The sequence below is a fragment of the Hemiscyllium ocellatum genome, chromosome 49 (genome assembly GCF_020745735.1).
Source record: "Hemiscyllium ocellatum isolate sHemOce1 chromosome 49, sHemOce1.pat.X.cur, whole genome shotgun sequence".
Taxonomy (NCBI): domain Eukaryota; kingdom Metazoa; phylum Chordata; class Chondrichthyes; order Orectolobiformes; family Hemiscylliidae; genus Hemiscyllium; species Hemiscyllium ocellatum.
Window position 1 is genome coordinate 8643614 of NC_083449.1, and position 24665 is coordinate 8668278.

Consider the following 24665-nt stretch of genomic DNA (forward strand, 5'->3'; position numbering starts at 1 on the left):
CTTTGAGTCTCCAGCGGACTGGTGGGAAACAGTAAAAGGGAACATCAAGAGGTTCTTCATCCGCAAAGGTGTTCAGGAGGCGAGAGAGAGAGAGGCAGGGAAAACTGTCCCAACTCCAGGAAAGTATGCAGTACTTGATCCTGCTGCAGACGATGGGGGTCGATGTCACGGAGGACCTCAAGGAGGTGAAGGGCCATCAAGCCCCGCTCTTTACCTCGGAGGCCTCTAAGATAATCTTCCGGTCCAGGATCCGCTCGGTGGAGCAGGACGAGACGTGCTCACGTTTCTTCTTCCAGAAGGTGCACAAAGAGAGCTCTGTGCTCAGCAGCCTGAAGGAAGAAGATGGCTCGGTAACGTCATCTCAGGCTGACGTCATGAGGATCAGTAAATCCTTCTATGCCAATCTGTATGACGCGAAGCCGACTGACAGCGCGGCCTCCCATTCGTTCCTGTCCTCTATCATGGAGGTCTTAAATGACAGAACATGCGAGAGGCTGGACCAGCTGCTATCTCTGGATGAGCTGACCAAGGCCCTCGAGTCCTTCGAAAAGAATAAAACTCCTGGAAGCGACGGCTTACCAGTCGAGCTCTATTCTGCTCTGTGAGACTTGATTGGCCAGGACCTGCTGGAGGTGTATGTCAGTATGCTTCGGGCAGGTACCATGAGTGAATCCATGAGGAAAGGCATCATCGCCCTCATCTACAAGCTGAAGGGGGAGAGGGAGGAACTCAAAAATTGGAGACCAATCTCACTGTTGAATGCGGATTACAAAATTCTGTCAAAGGTAATCGCCAACCGGGTCAGGTCTGCTCTAGGGTCGGTGATTCACCCTGACCAAACCTGTGCTGTGCCGAGTAGGAAGATCGCTGAGAGTCTCGCACTCCTCAGAGATACGATCGTCTACGTGCAGGACAGAGGATTGGACACCTGTCTGATCAGCCTGGACCAGGAGAAAGCCTTTGACAGGATATCACACAGGTATATGAGATGATCTCTCCATAATGGGCTTTGGGGAGGGAATCTGCAATTGGATCAGACTGCTCTACACCAACATTGTCAGTGCAGTCTCAATCAATGGGTGGGAATCAGATAGCTTCCCAGTCAGATCTGGAGTCAGGCAGGGCTGCCCTCTCCCTCCTGCCTTGTTTGTGTGCTGCATAGAACCATTTGCTGAGTCCATCAGGAAGGATGTGAGCCTGAGAGGGGTGACTATTCCTGGCAGCAGGGGCCTGCAGGTTAAGGCCTCCCTGTACATGGATGACGTCGCCGTTTTCCACTGTCCGTGCGCAGACATGCCACCAGTTCGAACGGGCCTCAGGGGCCAAGGTAAACCGAGGCAAGAGCGAGGCCATGCTCATTGGGAACTGGGTCGACAAATCCTCAATCCCCTTCACCATCAGGACCGACCACCTGAAAGTGCTGGGTATTTGGTTCGGGGGGGCTGGGGCATTCACCAAGTCTTGGGAGGAGCGTATCAGCAAAGTGAGGCAGAAACTGGGCAGATGGAAGCTACAGTCGCTCTCCATCGCGGGAAAAAGCCTGGTCATCAGGTGTGAGGCACTGTCATTGCTATTATACGTGGCACAGGTCTGGCCTATTCCCAGAACCTGTGCCGCTGCAGTCACCCGGGCCATCTTCCAGTTTATATGGAGATCAAAGATGGACCGGGTCCGAAGGGACTTGCTGTACAAAACTGTGGGCAACGGTGGAAAAAATACACCCAATGCCACCCTCACCCTGACGGCCACCTTTGTGTGTGGCTGCATCAAGCTGTGCGTGGGTCCCCGGTAAGCAAACACCAAGTGTCACTACGTACTGAGGTTCTACCTGTCCCCGGTGTTGTGAAGGATGGACCTGGCCTCGCTGCCGCGGAACGCTCGGAGTGGTTGGACCGTTCCGTATCACCTGTCCTTCGTGGAGAAGTTTATGAAGAAAAACATCTTTGACCACAAGTCCATCAGGAAGTGGTCAGCACGTAGTGTCCTTGAGACCCTTCGAGAAAAGGAGAGGGCGGATCCTATCGAGCAGTTCTCTGAGCAGACTGTCAAAGCCATTTGGCAGAATGCCTCAACGCCAGAACTTTCCAACAAGCACCAAGACATACCTTGGCTGGTGGTGAGAAGGGCTCTGCCTGTGAGATCATTTATGCATGCCCTGACTCTCAGCCACACCGCACGCTGCCCTCGAAGCGGCTGCGGGAGGACGACACTATCACACACCTCCTTCTGGAATGTGCCTACACAGAAGAAGTCTTTTTTTTTAGATTTCTTACAGTATGGAAACAGGCCCTTTGGCCCAACAAGTCCACACCGACCTGCCGAAGCGCAACCCACCCATTTACCCCTTACCAAACACTACGGGCAATTTAGCATGGCCAATTAACCTGACCCGCACATCTTTGGACTGTGGGAGGAAACCGGAGTACCCGGAGGAAACCCACGCAGACACGGGGAGAACGTGCAAACTCCACACAGTCAGTTGCCTGAGGCGGGAATTGAACCCGGCTCCCAGGCACTGTGAGGCAGCAGTGCTAACCACTGTGCCACCCACTTTGGAGAGGAATGGAGTGGTGTTTGTCGAGGTTTGTCCCGAGCAGCTCCGTGACACGGGACTCCGTGCTCTATGGCCTGTTTCCCGGGCCGCACACCGAGACGAACATCAACTATGCCTGGAGGGTCATCAACTCGGTGAAGGATGCTCTCTGGGCGGTCCATAACCTGTTGATCTTCCAGCTGAAGGAGTTGACCCCGACTGAGTGTTGCAGACTGGCACATTCCAAGGTCCAGGACTACGTTTTGAGGGACGCGCTGAAGCTTGGGGCAACTGCCACCAAGGCGCGGTGGGGAAAGACCACCATGTAATATCTGCCTATCTAAAGAAGAACAGGGGGGCCACGCAGTCATTTGGGCTCTGCTGACGTCTCAGCAAAAAAATGTAATTGTACAGACCTGTAAATAGGAACGATTACTCTGTTTTGGTATGCAAAGAAATGGAATGTTTACATATGTATAGCATGTCCACTTGTATAGATCATCAAAGTATTTTATGAATAAAGTATATTTTTGAAATAAAAAAAATTGGGTTAGAATATGGTAAAGGATCAGGATTTTCACTCTGGTGTCGCGTAGGGGGTAGATATATTGAGGGAAGTTCAGAAAAACCTCTTTCACTCAACAACTGGTGGGAATCTGGAAGTTACTATTTGGATGAGCACTTGAAATATCATACCATTTAAGGATATGGGACAAGTGCAGGAAATTAGCAAACCTTCGGTGGAAGCTATTGTGGGTGCAGACATGATGCCTGAAGGGCTTTTCTGTGTTGTATGAGTATATCCTTGTCAGCCTTTGCTCTGTGTATGTCAAGAGTGCAGTTATTAATCTGTACCTGTCATTCTCTGATTTATGACTATGTAATGGCATTTATCATATGACACCTATCAGGTTTTTGCTGTGGTATAGTTATCAACCTGTAACTTTCAGGTTGTAGAGTCATACAGCCTTTGGTCCAACTAGTCCACACTGACCAGATACCCTAAACTAAAGACATTTCATTTGCTAGCAAAGAATCACAGAGTCATATAGCATGGAAACAGACCCTTTGGTCCAACTCATTCGTGCCAACTAGATATCCCAATCCAATCCAGACTCACCTGCCACCATTCAGCTCGTATCCCTCCAAACCCTCATTTACCCATCCAAATGCCTTTTAAATGTTGCAATTGTACCAGCCTCCACCACTTCCTCTGGCAGCTCATTCCATACACATACCACCTTCTGTGTGTAAATGTTGCTCTAAGGTGTCTTTTATAGTTTTCCTCTCTCACCCTAAACCTATGCCCTCTAGTTCTGCCCATATCACATCCTCTTTGTTACTTCTTCAAAAAACTCAAATCAAGTTTGTGAGACATGATTTCCCTCGCACAAAACCATGTTGACTATAACTAATCAGCCCTTGCCTGTCCAAATACATGTAAATCCTGTCCCTCAGGATTCCCTCCAGCAACTTGCCCACCACTGACGTCAGGCTCACTGGTCGATAGTTCCCTGGCTTGACCTTACCACCCTTCTTAAACAGTGGCACCATGTTAGCCAACCTCTAGTATTCTGGCACCTCATCTGTGACTATCAATGAAACAAATATCCCAGCAAGAGAACCAGCAATCACTTCCCTAGCTTCCCACAGAGTTCTAGGGTACACCTGATCAGGTACTGGGGATTTATCCACCTTTATGCATTTCAAGTCATCCAGCACTACCTCCTCTGTAATATGGACATTTTTCAAGATGCCGCCATCTATTTCCCTATATTCTATATCTTCCATGTCCTTTTCCACAGTAAATACTGAAGCAAAATGCTCGTTTAGTATCTCCCATATTTTCTGTGGCTCCACACAAAGGCCGCCTTGCTGATCTTTGAGGGGCCCTATTTTCTCCCTAGTTACCCTTTCGTCCTTAAAATATTTGTAAAAACTCTTCGGATTCTCCTTAATTCTATTTGCCAAAGCTATTTCATGTCCCTTTTTTGCCCTCCTGATTTCCCTCTTAAGTATACTCCTGTTGCCTTTATACTCTTCTAAGGATTCACTTGATCTAGCCTGTCTATACCTTAACCAAACCTTCAAATTCTTTAATCATCCAGCATTCCTTATACCTACCCACCTTTCCTTTCACCCTAACAGGAATATACCTTCTCTAGATTCTAAGTTTGGCATATATCCCTTCAAAACCTCTGGTTCATTTACCCATCTGAGCTCCTTTTAAATGTTGTAATTATTTCCACCTTCATCACTTCCTCTGGAAGTTCATTCCATATGCACATCACTCTCTGCCTGAAAAGTTTGTTCCTCAGGTTATTTTTTTAAATCTTTGCCCTCTCACCTTAAACCTATGCCCTCTGTGCTCCCCCACCCAAGGAAAAAGACCTTGGCTTTTCATCCTATCAATGCCCTCATGATTTTTTAAGCACCTGTAAAAATCACCCCTCAGCTTCCGAGACTCCAGGGAAAATAGACCCAGCTTATTCAGCCTCTCCCGATAATTCAAACCCTCTAATCCTGGTAACAACTCTGTCAATTTTTTGCACCCTCTTAAGATTAACAACTTCCTTCCTATAGCAGTGTGACCAGAATTGTATGCAGTCCTCTAAAAGTGTCCTATCCAATGTCCTGTGCAGTCCTAACATGATGTCCCAGCTCCTAAACTCGGTGCACTTACCAAAGGAGACAAGCATGCCAAACACCTTTTTTACAACCTTATCTAACCGCCATTCAGAAAATGACTTTCACTGTCTACCCTATCTAAATCTCTGATCATTTTGAATCTCTCTATCAAATCCCCTCTTAACCTTCTTCTTGCCAATGAGAACAGGTTCAAGTCTCTTAGCCTTTCCTCATAAGACCTTCCCTCCAGACTGGGCAACATCATTGTAAATCGCCTCTACATCTTTTCAAATGCTTCCACATCCTTCCCAAAATATGGGAACCAGAGCTGTACACAACATTCCAAGTGTGGCCGCATCTGTGTTTTATATAGTCGGAGCATGATATTGCAGTTCCGGAACTCAATCCCTCTACGAATGAAACCTGACACATCGTATGCCTTCTCAACTGCATTATCCACCTGGGTGTCAACTTTCAGGGATCTATGTACATGGACTCCAAGATCCCTCTGCACATCCACCCTACCAAGAATCTTTCCATTGACCCACCTACTCTGCTTTCCTGTTATTCTTCCCAAAGTGCATCACCTCACATTTAGCAGCATTGAACTCCATTTGCCCACCTCTCAGCCCAATTCTGCAGTTTATCCAAATTCCCCTGCAACCTGTAACATTCTTCCACACTATCCACTACTCCACCAACTTTAGTGTCATCTACAAATTTACTAATCCATCCACCTATGCCTGCGTCTAAGTCATTTATAAAAATGACAAACAGCAGTGGTCCCAAAACAGATCCTTGTGGCACACCACTAGTAAACGGACTCCAGGCTGAATGTTTTCCATCAACCACCACTTGCTGCCTTCTTTCAGAAAGCCAGTTTCTAATCCAAACTGACTAGTTCTGCACTCACAGAAGAACAAACAGTTGCAGACTGCACCAGTTATTGTCCTTATTCATGTCATGAAGGAATTGAAGGAAACTGGTAATTTCTGGTCAGAACAAAGAGTGAGATAGTGTCAATACACAGTGGGTACAGAATTATTTGCAACGTACAGAAATACTGTCAGGTTAGTAGGTCTATAGGCAAAAATAGAGAAGTCATGACCTCAAATATGTCACAAGTGGGAGAATTAGCAATTCATTAAACAAGTTATCCAGGACAGTGAGAGTGAAGTATGTCAGTCCCAGTGTACAAGTCAACTTCCTATAGAATTAAAATGCATGGTATCAACTTGGTCAAAAAGTAAATTCTACTTGTTTATTCGGAAATACTGCACCTATTGCATGTTCACAAGCTATTCCACTTATGTAGGGAAAGAATAAAAATTCAGACTAATTATTCATCCAATTATCTCACCATGCTCACCATGTAACTTGCTGTCAGACTCTCTGATTTTATGTAATTCATGTACCAATTCTTTTTGTTCAAACTAGAGGAATTAAATAGCAAGCCAAGTGCCAGATTGAAACAAATATTGCAATTTAATTTGCTTCCAAAAGGAGAGAACAGAACACATCTCAGACAAAATGACTGAATCAATACTTTGTTTTCAAATGGTCCAAAGGAAAATCAAACATTGACATGTAAAGGTACACATTTAAACAGATACCCAGAGATTATTGGACACAGAATGAAAAAACTCTCATATTCAAAGTACCCATTCAGACCAGAAACTGACCAATCCAGAAAATAACTTACAATCATAAACTGGACCATCGAATAAAAGTTGTGGAAATTATCCAAACTGCTTTAGAGTGTCAGAGACTGACAATAGTATTAAAAAGTCTCACTTTCATTTACAGTACATAGAATTTCTCCAGGTCATTTGGCCCATTGGCCGGCAACAACTCGCCAAAGCATATCCCACACAGATATAGATCCTACCCAACCCCCATAACTACATCTTTACCATAGTAACCCACCTCGTCTGAACATTGCTGAATATTACAGGGCAATTTACCATCACTAATCCAGCTAGCCTGTACATGTTTCGACTGTGGAAGGAAACTAGAGCACCCAGAGGAAACTGTTTTGAAGATGTGGGTGTATTGTACATTTAAGAAAGTTTTCAGTCAGTAGAACTACCGGACATCACCAAGTGTTCCGAAAAAAAAGTAACACTTGGTCGAACAACCCAAGTAGCTGTCTGGAGACAAAAACATTTGAATTCAAACAATCAGTTTAAATTATACCCTGAAAATATCAAATACCAATCCAGTTCGAATTGAGTACATTTACAATCTTATTAAAAGCCAATGACACAGTCTGATGCTCTGGAGTTATAAGACCAGGGAAAATTGAACAGTTAGGAGGATAATTGTGAAGCCAACATCATGCAACAAGACTGCCCAAAAATAAGCTCTCTTAAAGGTACCTTTATCAATCTGTGAAGCACAATCCCCAAAAACATCAAAGAAAGGAATACAGAAAAGAACCGAAAGCTGCCTGGTTTTGAGAAAAGAAGTTTTGTTTTGTAAATCTTAATCAGGAGTTCTATTGGACTAGTATTATAGAAGATAAGTTAGAGGAAGGAATTGTCAATAGTTTTTTTAGTTAATCACTTTCTGCTATACTTTAAGAAATAAAGCTGTTAATCTTTACTTTAACTAGTTCTTGGCCTATCAAATTTTCAGATTGCTGCATGGGATAAATCTTTTCTCTGTTGCTACTTTTAAATTAGCAAAGGGATTTACCCCATGCCATAACAAAACCAATGCAGACATGGGGAACGTGTCTGAGTGCAGTTTGCACAATGAGCCAAGGCTAGTATTGAAACTGGGTGCCTGGCTACCCGGACATGGATGGCAATAGATAAAATCTTATTCATGTTGAGCAACAGAGATTTGAAGTAAAAAGAACTCCTGCAGTTTCTGGCAAGTGTCATGTCAAACAGAGACAAATATTATAAGTACACACTTATTCAACAAAGCACACACTGAAAGGTACAGATACTTTCAAATGCATTCATCCATTCATGTAGTTGGAACTGTCAGGTATAGATTGAAAACTGTGCTCATTCACATTGCAGAAACTGACAGGTGTAAATTTAAAGCAATGTTCTCATACTCATTTTAAAAAACTGATAGGTACATTTTGATAACACTCTCATATTCTCAGAGCTGAGTACACACAAGCAGATAAAAATGTCAGACTTCTCAATTTTCTTATTGTCTTCAGCTTTGAGACATTTACACTGACATAACCCTGAAAGAAACTAATAACTGTAGTGTATACTCTGCATGACAGAAATGCGAGGCATCATTCATCTTTCACTTTATCTCTAACTTCCTGTGTGTGCTCACAGATCACATAGTGACAGATTCAATTACAAGTCACGGTAACAGAACAGGGATGGAGTCAAAAAACATTCATTTCACCTGAAAGTTAGAAATATTGTGATATTTGCTCTCTCACATGCCAGTGGTTGACAGAAGCTGAGTAAAAACAAGATTAGAAACAACCATCTGGCAGTTACAGAATGAAATTCAGAGTCAGTTGCAAAACAATGAATTGTCAGGATACAATGCAACTATCCACTGGCGAGAAATTGACATAAACAGTGTAATATCAGCAACATTGTTATTGCCAATTTCTGCAATTACAAGATATTGTCCCTTACCAAATGCTGCAATTATAAATATATACTTACTGTCAATGCGCAGAAGCTGATATTCAAAGGATATGGGTGTGGAGGGGAGGGAGTCCTGCCTGAGACTGTCCGAAGTGGTGTTTGGTCACACTCAGAATTGTAGATACTCAATGAGGAACATTCTTATGTTAATGACTAACACCTCAGGAGTAAAAACAACAGGTTACACTTCAGAAGGTTTGAGTTACAGTCAGTAACGTACTGACTTGTAAAGACTGTGAAATAGGGTAAACAAAAATGCTATACCTCCCAGAAATGGATAGGCACAGATTGGAGGAACATTTCCAAGTGGCAGGCAAACGGTGTAAAGTTTTACTGCTTCCATCAGTGTTTGGTGGATACAGAATAAAACCTGTCTTGAAATAACACTAATTGACTATTACACAGAGGACCTCAATGGACAGGTGTTGAATTCATGCCAAATATCTCAATAAGGACTCTACAGATACAAAGTTAAAGTGATACATATATAACATGCTAACTGTTGCTGGTTACCAAGCATTCGTATGAGACTGAGAAATGCTCTAAATCCCTGCGTGAAAGTTCAATGCTCCTAAATTAAAAACAGTGGCAAATGTGGTTCTGATCCACTGTAGTTACTTGCAAAACACAGTTACAGATCGGTCTTTGGGCCCACAGTTAGCAATCAAGTTCTCAGAAATCCTACAGTCAAGACAGACATTTTCAACCCGTGACTCAAGAAAAGTTTTAAACAGGTACTCATCTCTCTCCAACTCCGTGCAGTTGAGAACGAATTCCATCAACCCCAAACCTAGAAAACACTCACAGTCTGAGAATCTCTACAGTGTAGAATTAGGCACTTCGGCCTAACAAGTCCGCACCGACCCTCGGAAGAGTAATCCACCCAGACACATTCCCCATTATTCTGCACATCCCAGAACATTATGGGCAGTTAGCATGGCCAATTCACCTCCCTGCACGTCTGAATTGTGAGAGGAAAAGTGAGCACCCGGAGGAAACCCACTCAGACAAGTGGACAATGTACAAATTCCACACAGACAGTCGCCCAAAACTGGAATCGAAGCAGGGTCCTTGGCGCGGTGAGGCAGCAGTGTTAACCACCAATAAAAGTGGCAAACTCAGTGTTAATTCCAGCGCAGAGAGAGGACCAGAAACAGATATGCGGAACTAGAAACACACCCTTCCACTCCCACATCATCACAACAACGAGCAGAAGGAAATCGAGCCAATACCACCGTCATTTTCTGTGTGACAGGCACAAAACAAATCTCCCTCAGACAGACTGACAGGAACAGAATCACCATCCACTTCACATTTCGTTGCAGATTCTGACAGATCCACATTGGGTCCCACATAAACCAATCACAGAAACTGAGTGTTTGGGAACGATTCTACGTAAACTACCCAATCATAAACTAGGCTTTCCCCATCCCTTATTAGCATTGATGACGCCTTCAGTCTATAAAAAAGAGCTCCGAGCCTGCTTTCCCTTATTGTATCTGAAAGTGAGCGGCGCTATGGCTGATGAGAAGAAAGCACAGCAAGCGTCCAAGAAGGGCGCGAAGAAAATCATCAAGAAGGCGCCAGCGAAGGGTGGCAGGAAGAGGAAGCGGACCAGGAAAGAAAGTTACTCCATCTACATCTACAAAGTGATGAAGCAGGTTCACCCCGACACCGGCATCTCCTCCAAAGCCATGAGCATCATGAACTCGTTCGTTAACGATATTTTCGAGCGTATCGCGGGGGAGGCTTCCCGCCTGGCCCATTATAACAAGCGCAGCACCATCAGCTCCCGGGAGATCCAGACCGCCGTGCGGCTGCTGCTGCCCGGGGAGCTGGCCAAGCACGCCGTGTCGGAGGGCACAAAGGCGGTGACCAAGTACACCAGCTCCAAGTGAAGGACCGCATTGTACTGAAACACACACATCCACAACCCAAAGGCTCTTTTAAGAGCCACCCACAACCTTCCTGAGACAGCAGAACCATTTTAAAAGAATTGTTTGTTTTAGTTTGCATGTTGATGAAGTATTTTAACTTCGTTTTACATTTGTTTTTATAATTGGCTTGCAGTTTTGAGATACGAGAATGAAGGGGGTGGGGTAAGAATAAATCATAAACATCTCCTTTCCCTGTTGTGAGAGAGACAGCAGATTAAGTACCGTGAGTCATTTTAAAGATTGATTTGTGCGGGTCTGCATGTGATTCTTGGCCAGTTATTTTTAGTCACATACTATGTTATTAGTGCGTTGCAAATTGACGAGGCGAGGGGAGCGACTTCATAAACAGGCCCTTCCCTGTCTGAAGAGAAGAGAACAGATGAAAAAGGAGTCTGTTCATCTTGTTTAAGTTATTAAAAACCTTGGTGGAATGTTAAGTTATTTTCGACCTGGCAAACAAACGGAAGTGCCCACAGCTTTTAGTCCCACGGATTGATGTATTTTAGTCACTTTTACATTGTCAATGCGAGGATTTTAAACCGGTTTTTCAGTACTTTCTGCTGTCGGTGAGAGGTTTTCAAAGTGAACCAAGAAAACACCAAAAAAGCTGCCGGGCTGAAATTTGATTTTTGCTGAATCTGATCGAGACCGATAAGGGAGGCCAACTTTAAAATATCGTCTAAACACCGTGTTCGCCATCGATACTGAGCCGGAAGAATGTGTGCTGCTTTATCAGACTGTAGTGTTTGGCCTGTTTTGTTTCATTTTGAGGTTTAGAAAATAACCCACTCGAGATCAGAAATGGACAGATACAGGTGAGCAAATGAGGGAGAGTAAGACCGTGTGAAGTACACATTTGTACACAAAGTAAATTAACATGAGCATTAATGTTTTTTAAACTTATTCAGTTTTTTGTACTCTCTTTTAAAGTGTAAAACATTCTGCTTTGTTTGGAGATTGGCGGGCTTTTCAAATTGTAAAAAAAGCGGTTGATGATTTGGCACCGGTACTTCCCGCCCTCCTCCCAGTGCCCTCTCCGGATTGGGGAATGAGGCAGATATCTGATTGGGAATTGAAACAACATTAGGCGGGGCTGAACAATGGGACCAATCAGAAACGGTCGCCTCACCATTCCTCCCGAAGGTATAAGAGGCCGCAATGTGGGCGGAGTGTAGCAGTCTCTGTGAAACTGGTTGTAACCATGTCTGGTAGAGGAAAGGGCAGTGGGAAAGGTCGCGCCAAGGCGAAGTCTCGGTCGTCCCGGGCTGGCCTGCAGTTCCCGGTGGGCCGTGTTCACAGGCTCCTGAGAAAGGGTAACTATGCTGAGCGTGTGGGTGCCGGAGCGCCGGTCTATCTGGCTGCGGTGCTGGAGTATCTGACGGCTGAAATCCTGGAGCTGGCCGGCAACGCGGCCCGGGACAACAAGAAGACCCGCATCATCCCCAGGCACCTGCAGCTGGCCGTGCGCAACGACGAGGAGCTCAACAAGCTGCTGGGAGGGGTGACCATCGCTCAGGGCGGGGTGCTGCCTAATATCCAGGCCGTGCTGCTGCCCAAGAAAACCGCCGCTGGGGGCGCCACTAAAAAGTGAAGAGAGTATTCTTGAATCTGACAACCCAAAGGCTCTTTTAAGAGCCACTCACAGCATCTGTGAAAGGGGCTCAACTGTCTGTCGGATTGATTATTTTCCTCTTAATGGGGAGAGCCCTCGCCTTTGTACCGGATGTCAATGAATTCCACGCTCCATTTAATTAGATACTGTTATTGTCTTATCAGAGGAAGAATTTGTCATAAAATGCAATTGTATGAGTGTCCTGAACTACAGGATTTCTTATTGAATGGTCACTGCCTGAGTGACCTCTGTCTTCAGTTATAGAATGGCGGTACGAATGTCCGAGATCGGGTTTGACTTCACGTTACATTCACATCTCCTTTAAGTGCAGTAGGAAGAGCTGGGTTGACCCAATGCACGAACGGGTCAGTATCTGCAGGATACAGTAAGAAACAGTCCCTGACCCGCTGTGCTTTATTCTCCGCTCGGTCCATATTCCGTCCTTTATCCCCTGCCTCTGGAGAGACAGAGAGAACAGATTGAACACCAGTGAGGCATTTTCAGCTTTAAAGGCGGGAATGGGGTGAAATGAAATTGTCTGAACTTTAACTTCGTAATCGAAAAAGTAATCAAGGTGTTCATATATTCTCCTCTGTCAAACTTGCTGCCCTTTTGTACGTGATGGCGGGCATTTTCAACTTTGAAAATAAGCCGTTGGTCTCTTGGCGCCATTTTATCCCTTTCCCTCCTGCCTCCGCCTCACCACAAACCATGTTATCGCAAAGGGAGTCAATGAGGAGATGGGTTTTTTTTCCAGAAATATCTAAGCCAATACAAAAATTTGATAAGATAACCTGGATGAAATAAAAAAAGTATTATAGTCTTCGGCCAAGTAATTTGTAATCGCTGCCTGAACGGGCAGATGGAAAGAACGCGCCATTAAGACATCCGGCGGCTCCCAGAAACAACAGAGCAGAGTATGATGCCTGGGAAATATGAATACTGCAATATACAACATTAATGTCTGGGTTCTACAATAAATAAAAAAAAACTATTTGTAGTATGGACAACTAAGTACGCATTGATATTATTACTGAGATAGACAGGTACTCACGAGAAAGAGGATCGAATGGCAGAACAGGCTGGATGGGCAGAATGGCCAAATGTTTCTGCATTTTAAAAGTCACGATACTATCCTTCACACGGAATAACCAGATTACAGTACAGTCTTGATTCGCCGAATAGTCTATTATCTACGCTGTAGGAATACTTACAATTATGAAATGGTTGGCTACCGTAAACAGCAACAAAGCGCATGCACTGTGAATGCTCTCTGTACAACATGGCATTAGTACATTTTCGCAAGTCAAACAATTTTAAAATCGCGGTAAGTGTGAAATAATCAGCAACAATATACTATCGTTTCGCTATGTTGTGCTTTCCCCGCCCTCAGGTCTCCGCTCTCTATCGGATGGTTTGGGTGGCTCTGAAAAGAGCCTTTGGGTTCGCTGGAAAAGGGTCGCTTTATCCTCAGCCGCCGAATCCATAGAGAGTGCGGCCCTGGCGTTTCAGAGCGTACACCACATCCATGGCGGTGACAGTCTTGCGCTTGGCGTGCTCAGTGTAGGTGACCGCATCTCTGATCACATTCTCCAGGAAAACCTTCAGCTGTGGAGGACACAATTGTAAGGCACAGAATTTATAGTGTGATGTAACTGAAATTATACATTGAAAAATACCTTGATTGTCTGTTGAGCCGTGCATCTGATAGTTTCACTTATTTCACATGTAAATCACAAAACCTTTTCTTTTAATTTGCATTCTCAGGTTAGCTGTAACAATTGATGTGAGCTGGACAGTACGTTGAAGGTGTTAGCCCCCTGTGTTCTCTGTCTATGCCAATTTACAACACACTGTAAAATGTTGCTATAATTTGTGTGCCTTACAATTGTGTCGTCCACTAACACCTGATGAAGGAGCGGCGCTCCGAAAGCTAATGTGCTTCCAATTAAACCTGCTGGAATATAACCTGGTGTTGTGTGATTTTTAACTTTCTACACCACAGTCCAACACCGGGCATCTCCAAATCATTTTCTCCCCAAATCTGACTGCCCCTGAGGAGAGGACCGCATGCGTGAGACCCTCCCCCAACGTTGCCGATCAGGAGTATTTACTCAGAGGTTTGTTTGAAACAGTCCGCAATGGAGAGATCAGCAGGCTCCTTCCAGCAGCACATCGGGATGGGAGCCTGGGACACAGAGGGGGCTCCGAGACCGGGATTGATTCGGGGTGAGTTCAGGGAGAACCGGGGGCTGTTTGTAAGAGGCCGAGCGGAGCAGGAACTGGTCCCGGAATTTGGAGAGAGCAGGGGTGGGGGGCTAGAAAGAGGGAGGTCTTTCTCGGGCTGTGTGTGGGCCTGCTGAGAGAGACAAAGTGGGAAGAAACTGCTCTGGGTCATTCTTGTGGTTTGCAATCCTCTGAACCCTGTTTTAATTTCATTCTGTTTCCGCTCTTTCTTGAGATTGTGTGGACCAACTGTAGGAATATGACACTCTTGTACATGGACATACACTGGGGTCTTGGTGAAAACATTAGAAAAAGCGCCGTTTTTCCGATTTCCAACAGGTAGTTGGGGAGTTGGATATTGAACTGTGTAAGCATCCTGGTGGTTGAGTACTCCCATTCATGGTGCTGGGCAGTTGTTGCTCAGTTTCTGGATCTCACTCAATTGATATCAAGTTAAAAATCGCACAACACCAGGTTATAGTCCCAACGGTTTTTTTGGAAGCTCCTGGTGTGTGATGTTTAACATTGTGCACCCCAGTCCAACACCAGCATCTCCAAATCAATTGGTATCAAATCACTTGAAAATAAACACAATCCCCAGACAAGGAGCAGCTCAGGGCAACAGTGGAATTAGATCCATGGTTCTGGTTAAGTTGTTGGCTTTAAAGAAAAAAAAACACACATCCTAATGAATGTGATATTGATCAGTTCAATATTGCCAGAGTAGCCTCATGTTGATTTACAGGTGCTTTCCTTGTATCTTCCTCCAGAAAAACACTGAAGAGACTAGGACACTGTTATACTTCCTCAGTTCAAAGCAAAGAGTGACCAGCTGCCTCTAACAAACGGAAGGTATGTAGCCCATTGACATTTACACACCAGTGTTGAAGATAGATAAACTGAATCCTCATCCAAAATAGACATTCAGGAACAGCATTAAAATCTGCAGTTATTAACAGAATTTTCAAAGTTACAATGAAGATAGACAAATAGGCCACATTGTTGCATTGTTTCAACAACCATCCGTGAAGTTGGGGTTAAGTACAGAGATGGAGGGAAACTGCTCACTGACAGGGCAAGAGTTACCAAAGAGTCGTCAAGTCGTAGAGATGTATAGCATGGAAACAGACCCTTCGGTCCAACTTGTCCACGCCGACCAGATATTCTAACCTAATCTAGTCCCATTTGCCAGCACTTCACCAATCTCTCTGTTGATTTTGTTAAATAACAGATTTGAGACAGCCCAGGGAATCCCTAGTGGACTCAGACCTATAAGCCTCTCTTGGTTTGTCCTGGAGATAAAAACCTCTTACAAACAGTTTCGTTTAATTTTAGCCGTCCCCTTTATTTACCAATAGTATCACTGTTCCAACATAACATTGACACCTATAAGCCAGGCTCTAAACCCTAGAAAAGTAGGATACCAGCTCTTCCTTTAAGAGCCCTCGCAGACGACTCCACTCTTCTGTCTCAAACAGGCTTCCTTTTTACAAAAGGAGTGGCACGGTGGCACAGTGGTTAGCACTGCTGCCTCACAGCGCCTGAGACCCGGGTTCAATTCCCGACTCAGGCGACTGACTGTGTGGAGTTTGCACGTTCTCCCCATGTCTGCGTGGGTTTCCTCCGGGTGCTCCGGTTTCCTCCCACAGTCCAAAGATGTGAGGGTCAGGTGAATTGGCCGTGCTAAATTGCCCATAGTGTTAGGTAAGGGGTAAATGTAGGGGTATGGGTGGGTTGCGCTTCGGCGGGTTGGTGTGGACTTGTTGGGCCAAAGGGCCTGTTTCCACACTGTAAGTAATCTAATCCAATCTAAAAATGTTACAAATAACACTGCATGTTCTTAATTAGACAGACAGTGGAAAGGCAACAATTCCTAAGGAAGAAAAGTTAATTAACAGGTCTGTGTGCGCTTAACTGATCACTCCTGTAGGCCCTTAGCCATCCATCAGGTGGGAAAAACACAACCAGCCGAGTCAGTGCCTGTTGGTGAGGTAGGTCCCTGTCATCAGTCTTAACTAAGTGTAACCTTGCACAGCTTGCATGTCAGATATCAATGTTTTACAAAATGGCATCTTAGTGAGGAGGGCAAACGTTGACCATAAAATGGCTTCCTGACAGATTGTGTCAGAATCTCTTCAATGTTAGGTTTAGAATAACAGCAGACTCCTGTTTTTTTTATCTTAAACACAAAATCATTCTGTATCTGAGGCTGAAACGTTAAATTTTAAATGGTTTGTTAGTCTCATTAAAATTGCTTCCTTTTCAGGGTTGTGATTCAAATTCAAAGAAGACATAAGATCTAATGAGTTAGAATTGATAGTGGGGCAGTCGTGGTGTGTAGGAACACCAAGTTAAAGCTTCATCAATATTACATTTTTGAGTTTGCATTTCATAATCAGCGATGGCTACTCAAAATCATCATAAAGTTGTAAAATGCAAATAAATTCAAAACATTCATCACACACACACACACACACGGGTAATAAGAATCCATTATAATTGATAGCACCTGACTGTTTATTACAAGGCTTTTGACATGCTTCTGAGATGATACAAAATTTCCGAGATCACAATCAAACACTGTCATTAAATTAATAAGTTAACAACTGTGAATGTTATCACTGTGTCTTTTTTACATTGATGTTAAGGCAAATGTTCTTAATTGCTTTAGAGCATCCTGTTATCACTTGGTGAGAACAGATTTTTTTTATCTTCTGCACATCCTAGATTCCCCTTTTTGTGGCCTGATGCCTCCCTGTCTGTCCTGTTTATTTTCTTGTGTTCTATAATTCAACATTACATTTAGTCTAAGTATTTAAGGACTAATTTTAAGGCTTTCTCATTATACTCATTCAGATGCCTTTTACATGTTATAATTGTACCAGGCTCCGCCACTTCTCCATGTACCTTATGATTTTATATACTTCTATAAGGTCAGTCTCCAGGGAAAACAGTTCCAGCCTGTTCAGCCTCTTACTACAGTTCAAATTCTCCACCCGGGATGAAGCATATTTACATGGAGTTTGTGTGTGACTGAGAAGGACAGAATTAATCCTTGACTGAATAGTTGTCACCTACCGAGATAACAATTAAATAATGTGAATTTCAAACAGACAATCTATACAGGTAGCTCATGTGCTATACTTGCAACATGTCCTTTCTATAATCCACTAACAATGCAACTTGATAAACGTCTGCCCATTTCTCATCTGCCTGAATGTGATGTTATCCATTTCCTCCTTAAGACATCATTTTTAAGATAATAACAATTCGGGACACATTTGGATTCGTTTTGTGTATGCCTTTCGATACAATTGCTTTAAATTTTCATATTTTTGCTGTGACTCAGTTAATTTACCTGAGTTAAAGATGTCTGCTTTGTCATCTCTGTTCCTGGTTTGTCTCAATTATCTGATCAAACAGGGCCTCTGCTAATTTCCCTTCAACTGTCTTATCTGTACTCTTTGAAATTTCCTGTTTCTACTGGTGACTTTGTGAACTCGTTACTACACAGTCAGGAAACATCCCAGGATATGTGTCCTGCAATAGTTCAGTTGCCTGAATTTCCATTGACTTTTCATCCACAATTGGCACTCCCACCAGTGAATCAGCAACATAATTGGCTGAAAGTTTGTCCAGTACTCCTACTATGACTTCTCCCCTCATCACTCGACACTCTAACCTCATTACTTACAATTGAGCATTTCTTATTTCAATACAAATTCCAGTTCTCATACCTTTTTTTGGCACTAGCCCTTCAGAGGTACATATATCCTCATCTTTTAGCATCACAGATTGAGAGGATTTCATGTTTTATTTCATGTTTCGCGTAGTTCAGTCCAGTGGCCATGTTGGCAAAAATGAGAAACTGCTCAACAGTCAAGATGTGAGAAATGGGGCAACATATGCTCCATACGATAAGGAGCCGTAGAGTCTGGAGAATCGGGATGATTGATTACTTTCATATCTTGATTGGGAATTGGGGGTCTGTTTCTTATGATGATGACTTTAAGGGGGAAGGTATCATTTATACTCCACTGTGACACTGGGTGGGTTGCGCTTCGGCGGGTCAGTGTGGACTTGTTTGGCCGAAGGGCCTGTTTCCACACTGTAAGTAATCTAATCTAATCTGATCGGCATAGACAAGTTGGACCGAAGGGTCTGTTTCTATGCTCTCTCTCTATGACTCGACGACTCTTCAGTCACTCTTGCCCTGTCAGTGAGCACAGTTTCCTTCCATCTCTGTACTTAATCCCTACTTCACTGATGGTTGTTGCATCATTTCAACAATGTGGCCTATTTGTCTATCTTCATTGTAACTTCGAAAATTCTGTTAATAACTGCAGATTTTAATGGTATTCCTGAATGAGGATTCAGTTTATCTATCTTCAACACTGGTGTTTAAGCGTACCTTCCGTTTGTTAGAGGCAGCTGGTCACTCTTTGCTTTGAACTGAGGAAGTATTACAGTGTCTTAGTCCCTCAGGTATTTTTCTGGAGGAAGATACAAGGGCACCACTTGTAAATCAACATGAGGCTAGTCTGGCAATATTGAATTGTCACCGTCGTTGCATATTACTTAGAATGTATTTTTTTTTAATTTAAAGCCAACAACTTAACCAGAACCACTGATCTGATTCCATTGTTGCTCTGAGCTGCTCCTTGTCTGGGGATTGTGTTTGTTTTTCATGTGATTCGATACCAGTTGATGTGGAGATGTTGGTGTGGGACTGGGGTGCAGAAGGTTACACATCAAATGCTTCCAAAAAAAAACCTGTTGGACTATAACCTGGTGTTGTGCGATTTTTAACTTGATATCAGTTGAGTGATGTCCAGAAACTGAGCAACAACTGAATGGGATTACTCAACCACCAGGATGCTTACACAGCTCAATATCCAACTTCCCAGCTACCTGCTGGAAAGAGGGAAAACAGCGCTATTTGATTAGATTACATACAGCGTGGATACAGTCCCTTCAACCCAACAAATTCACACGACCCATTGCCCTACAATTCCCCATCACCTAACACTACGGGCAATTTAGCATGGCCAATTTGCCTAACTGCACATTTTTTGGACTGTGGGAGAAAATCGGAGCACCCGGAGGAAACCCACGCAGACACAGGGAGAATGTGCAAACTCCACACAGACAGTTGCTTGAGGCGGGAATTGAACCCGGGTCTCTGGCAGCAGTGTTAACCACCAAGACCCCCCCAGTGTATGTCCTTTTATAAGAGTATCACATTCCTACAGTTGGTCTACCCAACCTCAAGAAAAAGCGGGAAACAGCTTGAAATTAAAACAGAGTTCAGAGGATTGCAAACCACAAGAATGTCCCACAGCAGCTTCCTCCCGCTCTGTCTCCCACAGCAGGCCCACACACAGCCCGAGAAAGGCCTCTCTCTTCCCCCCAGCCCGCTCACTCCAAGTTCCGGGACCAGTTCCTGCTCCGCTCGGCCTCTTACAAACAGCCCCCGGTTCTCCCTGAACTCACCCCGAATCAATCCCGGTCTCGGAGCCCCCTCTGTGTCCCAGGCTCCCATCCCGATGCGCTGCTGGAAGGAGCCTGCTGTTCCCTCGCTTCCCTGGGCGCTGATCTCTCCATTGCGGTCTGTTTCAAACAAACCTCTTGCACTCACTGAGTAAATGCTCCTCAATGGCAGCGCTGGGGGAGGGTCTCACGCATGCGCTCCTCTGGTCAGGAACAGTCAGCTTTGGGGAGAAAAGGTTCAGTCCCAGATACAGTTGGGGCTGGAGTGAGCTGGAGGCGGAGCTGGATGAACAAAGCCTGCTCTGTCTGTCACTCAGTTTCCTCTCCGGACCCGCCTCTCACTGTCTGTCAGCTCTTTCTCAGTCAGGTCCGGTCGGGCTGTATAAAAACGGAAGGGGAGGCAGCTCGGCTCTCATTCAGCAGCGATTGGAGTGAAGAAGCGTGATGTCTGGAAGAGGCAAAGGAGGTAAAGGCCTGGGAAAAGGCGGAGCGAAGCGGCACCGCAAAGTGCTCCGTGATAACATCCAGGGCATCACGAAACCAGCCATCCGGCGCCTGGCTCGCCGTGGCGGGGTCAAGCGCATCTCGGGCTTGATCTACGAGGAGACCCGCGGGGTGCTGAAGGTTTTCCTGGAGAATGTGATCCGGGATGCAGTCACATACACTGAGCACGCCAAGCGCAAGACGGTCACCGCCATGGATGTGGTGTACGCTCTGAAACGCCAGGGCCGCACTCTCTATGGATTCGGCGGCTGAGGATAAAGCGACCCTTTTCCAGCGAACCCAAAGGCTCTTTTCAGAGCCACCCAAACCCTCCGATAGAGAGCGGAGACCTGAGGACGGGGAAGGTAATACAGAATGTGGGGATTGTTACTGTAGCCGGTTATTAAAATGTACTAATACCGTGTTCTGCGGTACGGCAGAGAGCATTCGGAGTGGACGGTTCACTTTGTTGCCGTTTACCGTGGCGAATGATTTTAAAATTGCAAGTATTCCCATAGTGTTGGCTATTCGGCCAATCGCGACCCTACTGTTGTGCAACCTGGTTATTCCATGTAAAGAATCACATCGTAACTTGTAAGATGTAGCAGCAGTATTAGGCCATTCTGGCCATCCAGCTTGTTCTGCCATTTCTGGCTGATCTTTCTCAAACTTCCCGTACCCTTTGACCCTCCTTTTTTGGTGAATACCTGTTCATCTCAGGAATTATATCAATGTGTACTTGGCTGTCCATGCCATGAAAAATAATTTGATTTGATCTTTTGTGGAACCCAGAATATGTCACATTTTACAGTATTTATATTTCCCAGACTCTGGGAGCCTGTGGATGTGTTATGTGGCGCGTTCTTATCATCTGCCGGTTCAAGCAGCGATTACAAATTGTCTTCGGACAAGTAATAAAGTGTGGTTCTGTAATTTTATCGGTGTACACTGTTTTAGCTTTTAAGATGTTTCAATCGGCGGTTTTTCGATTGATTCACGGCGGGTGCAGGTTGCTTATCCAGAGAGAGAGCAGGAAGCGATAGGGGACATTAGGACTGTATTTAGATCGGAAGTTAGGTAAAAACAAAAACGGAAGGCAGCAGCAGTGAGTTTGCAACTGACGAGATCTTCATTCAGGGATTGCGGAAATATAGTAATTAGAAGAGTGATGTTCACATCAAATTTTGGTATTGGGTTAGATATTTCAGGACAAAACCCCATCATCTCATTGACTCCCTTTGTGATAACATGGTGAGGTGGAGGCAGGAGGGAAAGGGAAAAAATGGCGCCAAGAGATCAACAGCTCATTTTCAAATTTGAAAATGCCCGCCATCACGTATAAAAGAGCAGGAGGTTATACAGAGGAGAATGGATGTAGACGTTTTTCGATTATGAAACTAAACTTCACACAATTTCACTTTAACCATATCTCCCATTTACAGCTGAAAAATGACTGCTGTTGAACACGCTCTCTCTCCAGAGGCTGGCGAAAATAAGAGTGGGTATGAAACAAGAATAAATTGCAGAGGTGTATGGTGCAAAGACAGTAGGAGGATTCAGTTGATTGATGCAGTTAAAGGAAATGTGAAACCAAACTCAATCGGGAATACCCGTGACGCTATTCTAAACTCATAGAAAATTGATCAAACATAAAAATCACCCAGGCAGTGACCATGCAATGAGAAATAATGTCATTCCAGACACTCTTAGAATACGATTGTATGATATAATCTTCCTCTGCTCCCACAGTATCCAATAAAAAGGAAATATAAATTTAGCGATGTCAGGTACAACGGCCAGGGCTCTACACGTTAAAAGTAATTCAACGCGCCAGAGAGCTCAACTCCTTTCACAGATGCTGTGAGTGGCTCTTAAAAGAGCCTTTGGGTTGTCAGATCCAAGAATAGTCTCTTCACTTTTTAGCAGATCCAACAGCGGCCGATTTCTTAGGCAGCAGCACGGCCTGGATATTAGGCAGCACTCCGCCCTGAGCGATGGTCACCCCTCCCAGCAGCTTGTTGAGCTCCTCGTCGTTGCGCACGGCCAGCTGCAGGTGCCTGGGGATGATGCGGGTCTTCTTGTTGTCCCGGGCCGCGTTGCCGGCCAGCTCCAGGATTTCAGCCGTCAGATACTCCAGCACCGCAGCCAGATAGACCGGCGCTCCGGCACCCACACGCTCAGCATAGTTGCCTTTTCTCAGGAGCCTGTGAACACGGCCCACCGGGAACTGCAGGCCAGCTCGGGACGACCGAGACTTCGCCTTGGCGCGACCTTTCCCACCGCCCTTTCCTCTTCCAGACATTGCCACAAGCACTTTCACAGAGAATGCTACACTCCGCCCACACTGCGGTCTCTTATACCTTCGGGAGGAATGATGGGGTGGCCATTTCCGATTGGTCAGCATCTCCTAATGTTGTTCCAATCCCGAATCAAATCTGCTTCATTCCCCAATCCGGAGAGGAGGGCGGAAACGACAGGCGCCAAATCATCAACCGCTTTCTTTCCAATTTGAAAATCCCGCCAAATTCCAAACAAAGGAGTATGTTTTACCTGAAAAATGAAGTACAAAAAACTGAGGAAGTTTAAAAAAACATGAAATATGCATGAAAGTTTACTTTTAGTTTACAAATGTGTACTTCACACGGTCTTACTCTCCCTGATTTGCCCATTTCTGATCACGAGAGTGGGTTATTTTCTAAATGTTGAGAAGCTGAAACTAAACAGGCCAAACAATGCAGTCTGCAACATGTCCTTTCTTTGCACATTTTAATTCCACCCCGATATGCTCATAAACCAGCACATAAACAATCTTCCGGCTCAGCATCGAGAGCGAACACGTTTTTAAGACGATATTTTAAAGCTATCCTTCATCGCCCTCGATCACATTCAGCAAAAGCCCCACGTTTCGGTCCGGTACGTGTGTTGGTGTTCTCTCGGTTCGCTTTGAAAGTCTCTCACCCACAACAAGCAGCTTTATTTTGCATTGCGAAAAAACGGATCTCACCCGCGCATTGGAAATGTAAAGTAAATCAGAAGGTAAAACGCATTAATCGTGGGACGGAGACGTGGGCATTTGTTTGCCAGGAGTGAACAAGCAAGATGGAAAATGACTCACTGGCGCCTGATCTGCTCTCTCTCCAACACTCCCGAATAACTTGCAAAGCACTTATTAAACACAAAAATACGTAGCACAGTAAGTTAAAATGCCTTATCAAGAATCACATGCAAACTAAAACAAACAACCCTTAAAGAAACGGTTCAGCTACGTCAGGGAAGTTGTGGGTGGCTCTTATAAGAGCCTTTGGGTTGTGGATGTATATGTCTCAGAGCAATGGGGTCCTTCACTTGGAGCTGGTGTACTTGGTCACCGCCTTCGTGCCCTCCGACACGGCGTGCTTGGCCAGTTCCCCGGGCAGCAGCAGCCGCACGGCGGTCTGGATCTCCCGGGAGCTGATGGTGCTGCGCTTGTTGTAATGGGCCAGGCGGGAAGCCTCCCCCGCGATACGCTCGAAAATATCGTTAACGAACGAGTTCATGATGCTCATGGCCTTGGAGGAGATGCCGGTGTCGGGGTGAACCTGCTTCATCACTTTGTAGATGTAGATGGAGTAACTTTCTTTCCTGGTCCGCTTCCTCTTTCTGCCGCCCTTCGCTGGCGCCTTCTTGATGATTTTCTTCGCGCCCTTCTTGGATGCTTGCTGTGCTTTCTTCTCATCAGCCATAGCGCCGCTCACTTTCAGACACAGAATAAGGGAAAGCGGGCTCGGAGCTGCTCTTTATAGACTGACGACGTCATCAATGCTAATGAGGGATGGGAGAAAGCCTGTTTCCTGATTGGGTAGTTTACACAGAATCATTCCCCCACATTGAGTCTCTCTGATTGGTTAAGGTGGGATCCAATAAAGATCTGTCACGATCTTCAACGAAATGGGACGTGTTGGTGATTCTGTTCCTGTCAGTCTGACTGAGGGAGATTTGTTTTGTGTCTGTGACACAGAAAGTGACTGCGGTATTGACTCGGTTTCTTTTTGCTTGTTGTTGTGATGATGTGTTTCTAGCTCCGCAAGTCTGTTTCTGTTCCTCTGTATAGGCTGGAATTTTCACTGTGTGAAAAAAACTCT

General features: G+C 44.9%; 4 protein-coding genes across 7 annotated transcripts in view; 2 read left to right on the forward strand and 2 right to left on the reverse strand.

The window, feature by feature from the left end:
* LOC132837223 (histone H2AX-like) overlaps positions 1-24445 on the reverse strand; it is a 50541-nt gene extending 26096 nt beyond the window's left edge. The window contains exons 1-3 of the mRNA XM_060856942.1: positions 24429-24445; positions 22478-22868; positions 17716-17731 (exon numbers count right to left, since the gene is read on the reverse strand). Coding sequence (XP_060712925.1) covers positions 17716-17731; positions 22478-22846 — 385 coding nt within the window. The 5' untranslated portion in view covers positions 22847-22868; positions 24429-24445. The remainder of the gene's footprint in view (positions 1-17715; positions 17732-22477; positions 22869-24428) is intronic.
* Positions 1294-10694, forward strand: LOC132837175 (histone H2B 1/2-like). Of its 3 annotated transcripts, none has more exons than XM_060856890.1 (2): positions 1294-1302; positions 10326-10694. In XM_060856890.1, the coding sequence occupies exons 1-2, from the start codon at positions 1294-1296 to the stop codon at positions 10692-10694; spliced, it is 378 nt and encodes a 125-aa protein (XP_060712873.1). The 3 variants fall into 3 exon arrangements, with proteins under 3 accessions (XP_060712873.1, XP_060712874.1, XP_060712872.1); XM_060856891.1 differs by having other exon boundaries at positions 10338-10694; XM_060856889.1 differs by lacking the exon at positions 1294-1302 and having other exon boundaries at positions 10314-10694.
* On the forward strand, positions 11935-22072 carry LOC132837208 (histone H4). 2 transcript variants are annotated; one of them, XM_060856928.1, is made up of 2 exons: positions 11935-11956; positions 20519-21199. In XM_060856928.1, exons 1-2 carry the CDS (start codon positions 11935-11937, stop codon positions 20815-20817), a joined length of 321 nt encoding a protein of 106 aa, XP_060712911.1. In that variant the 3' UTR covers positions 20818-21199. The 2 variants fall into 2 exon arrangements, with proteins under 2 accessions (XP_060712911.1, XP_060712910.1); XM_060856927.1 differs by lacking the exon at positions 11935-11956 and adding an exon at positions 21987-22072 and having other exon boundaries at positions 20506-20909.
* On the reverse strand, positions 23447-24273 carry LOC132837181 (histone H2B type 1-O-like). The gene has a single exon (XM_060856899.1). The coding sequence runs from the start codon at positions 24264-24266 to the stop codon at positions 23886-23888; it is 381 nt and encodes a 126-aa protein (XP_060712882.1). The 5' UTR covers positions 24267-24273; the 3' UTR covers positions 23447-23885.
* Positions 24446-24665: the final 220 nt, after the last annotated feature.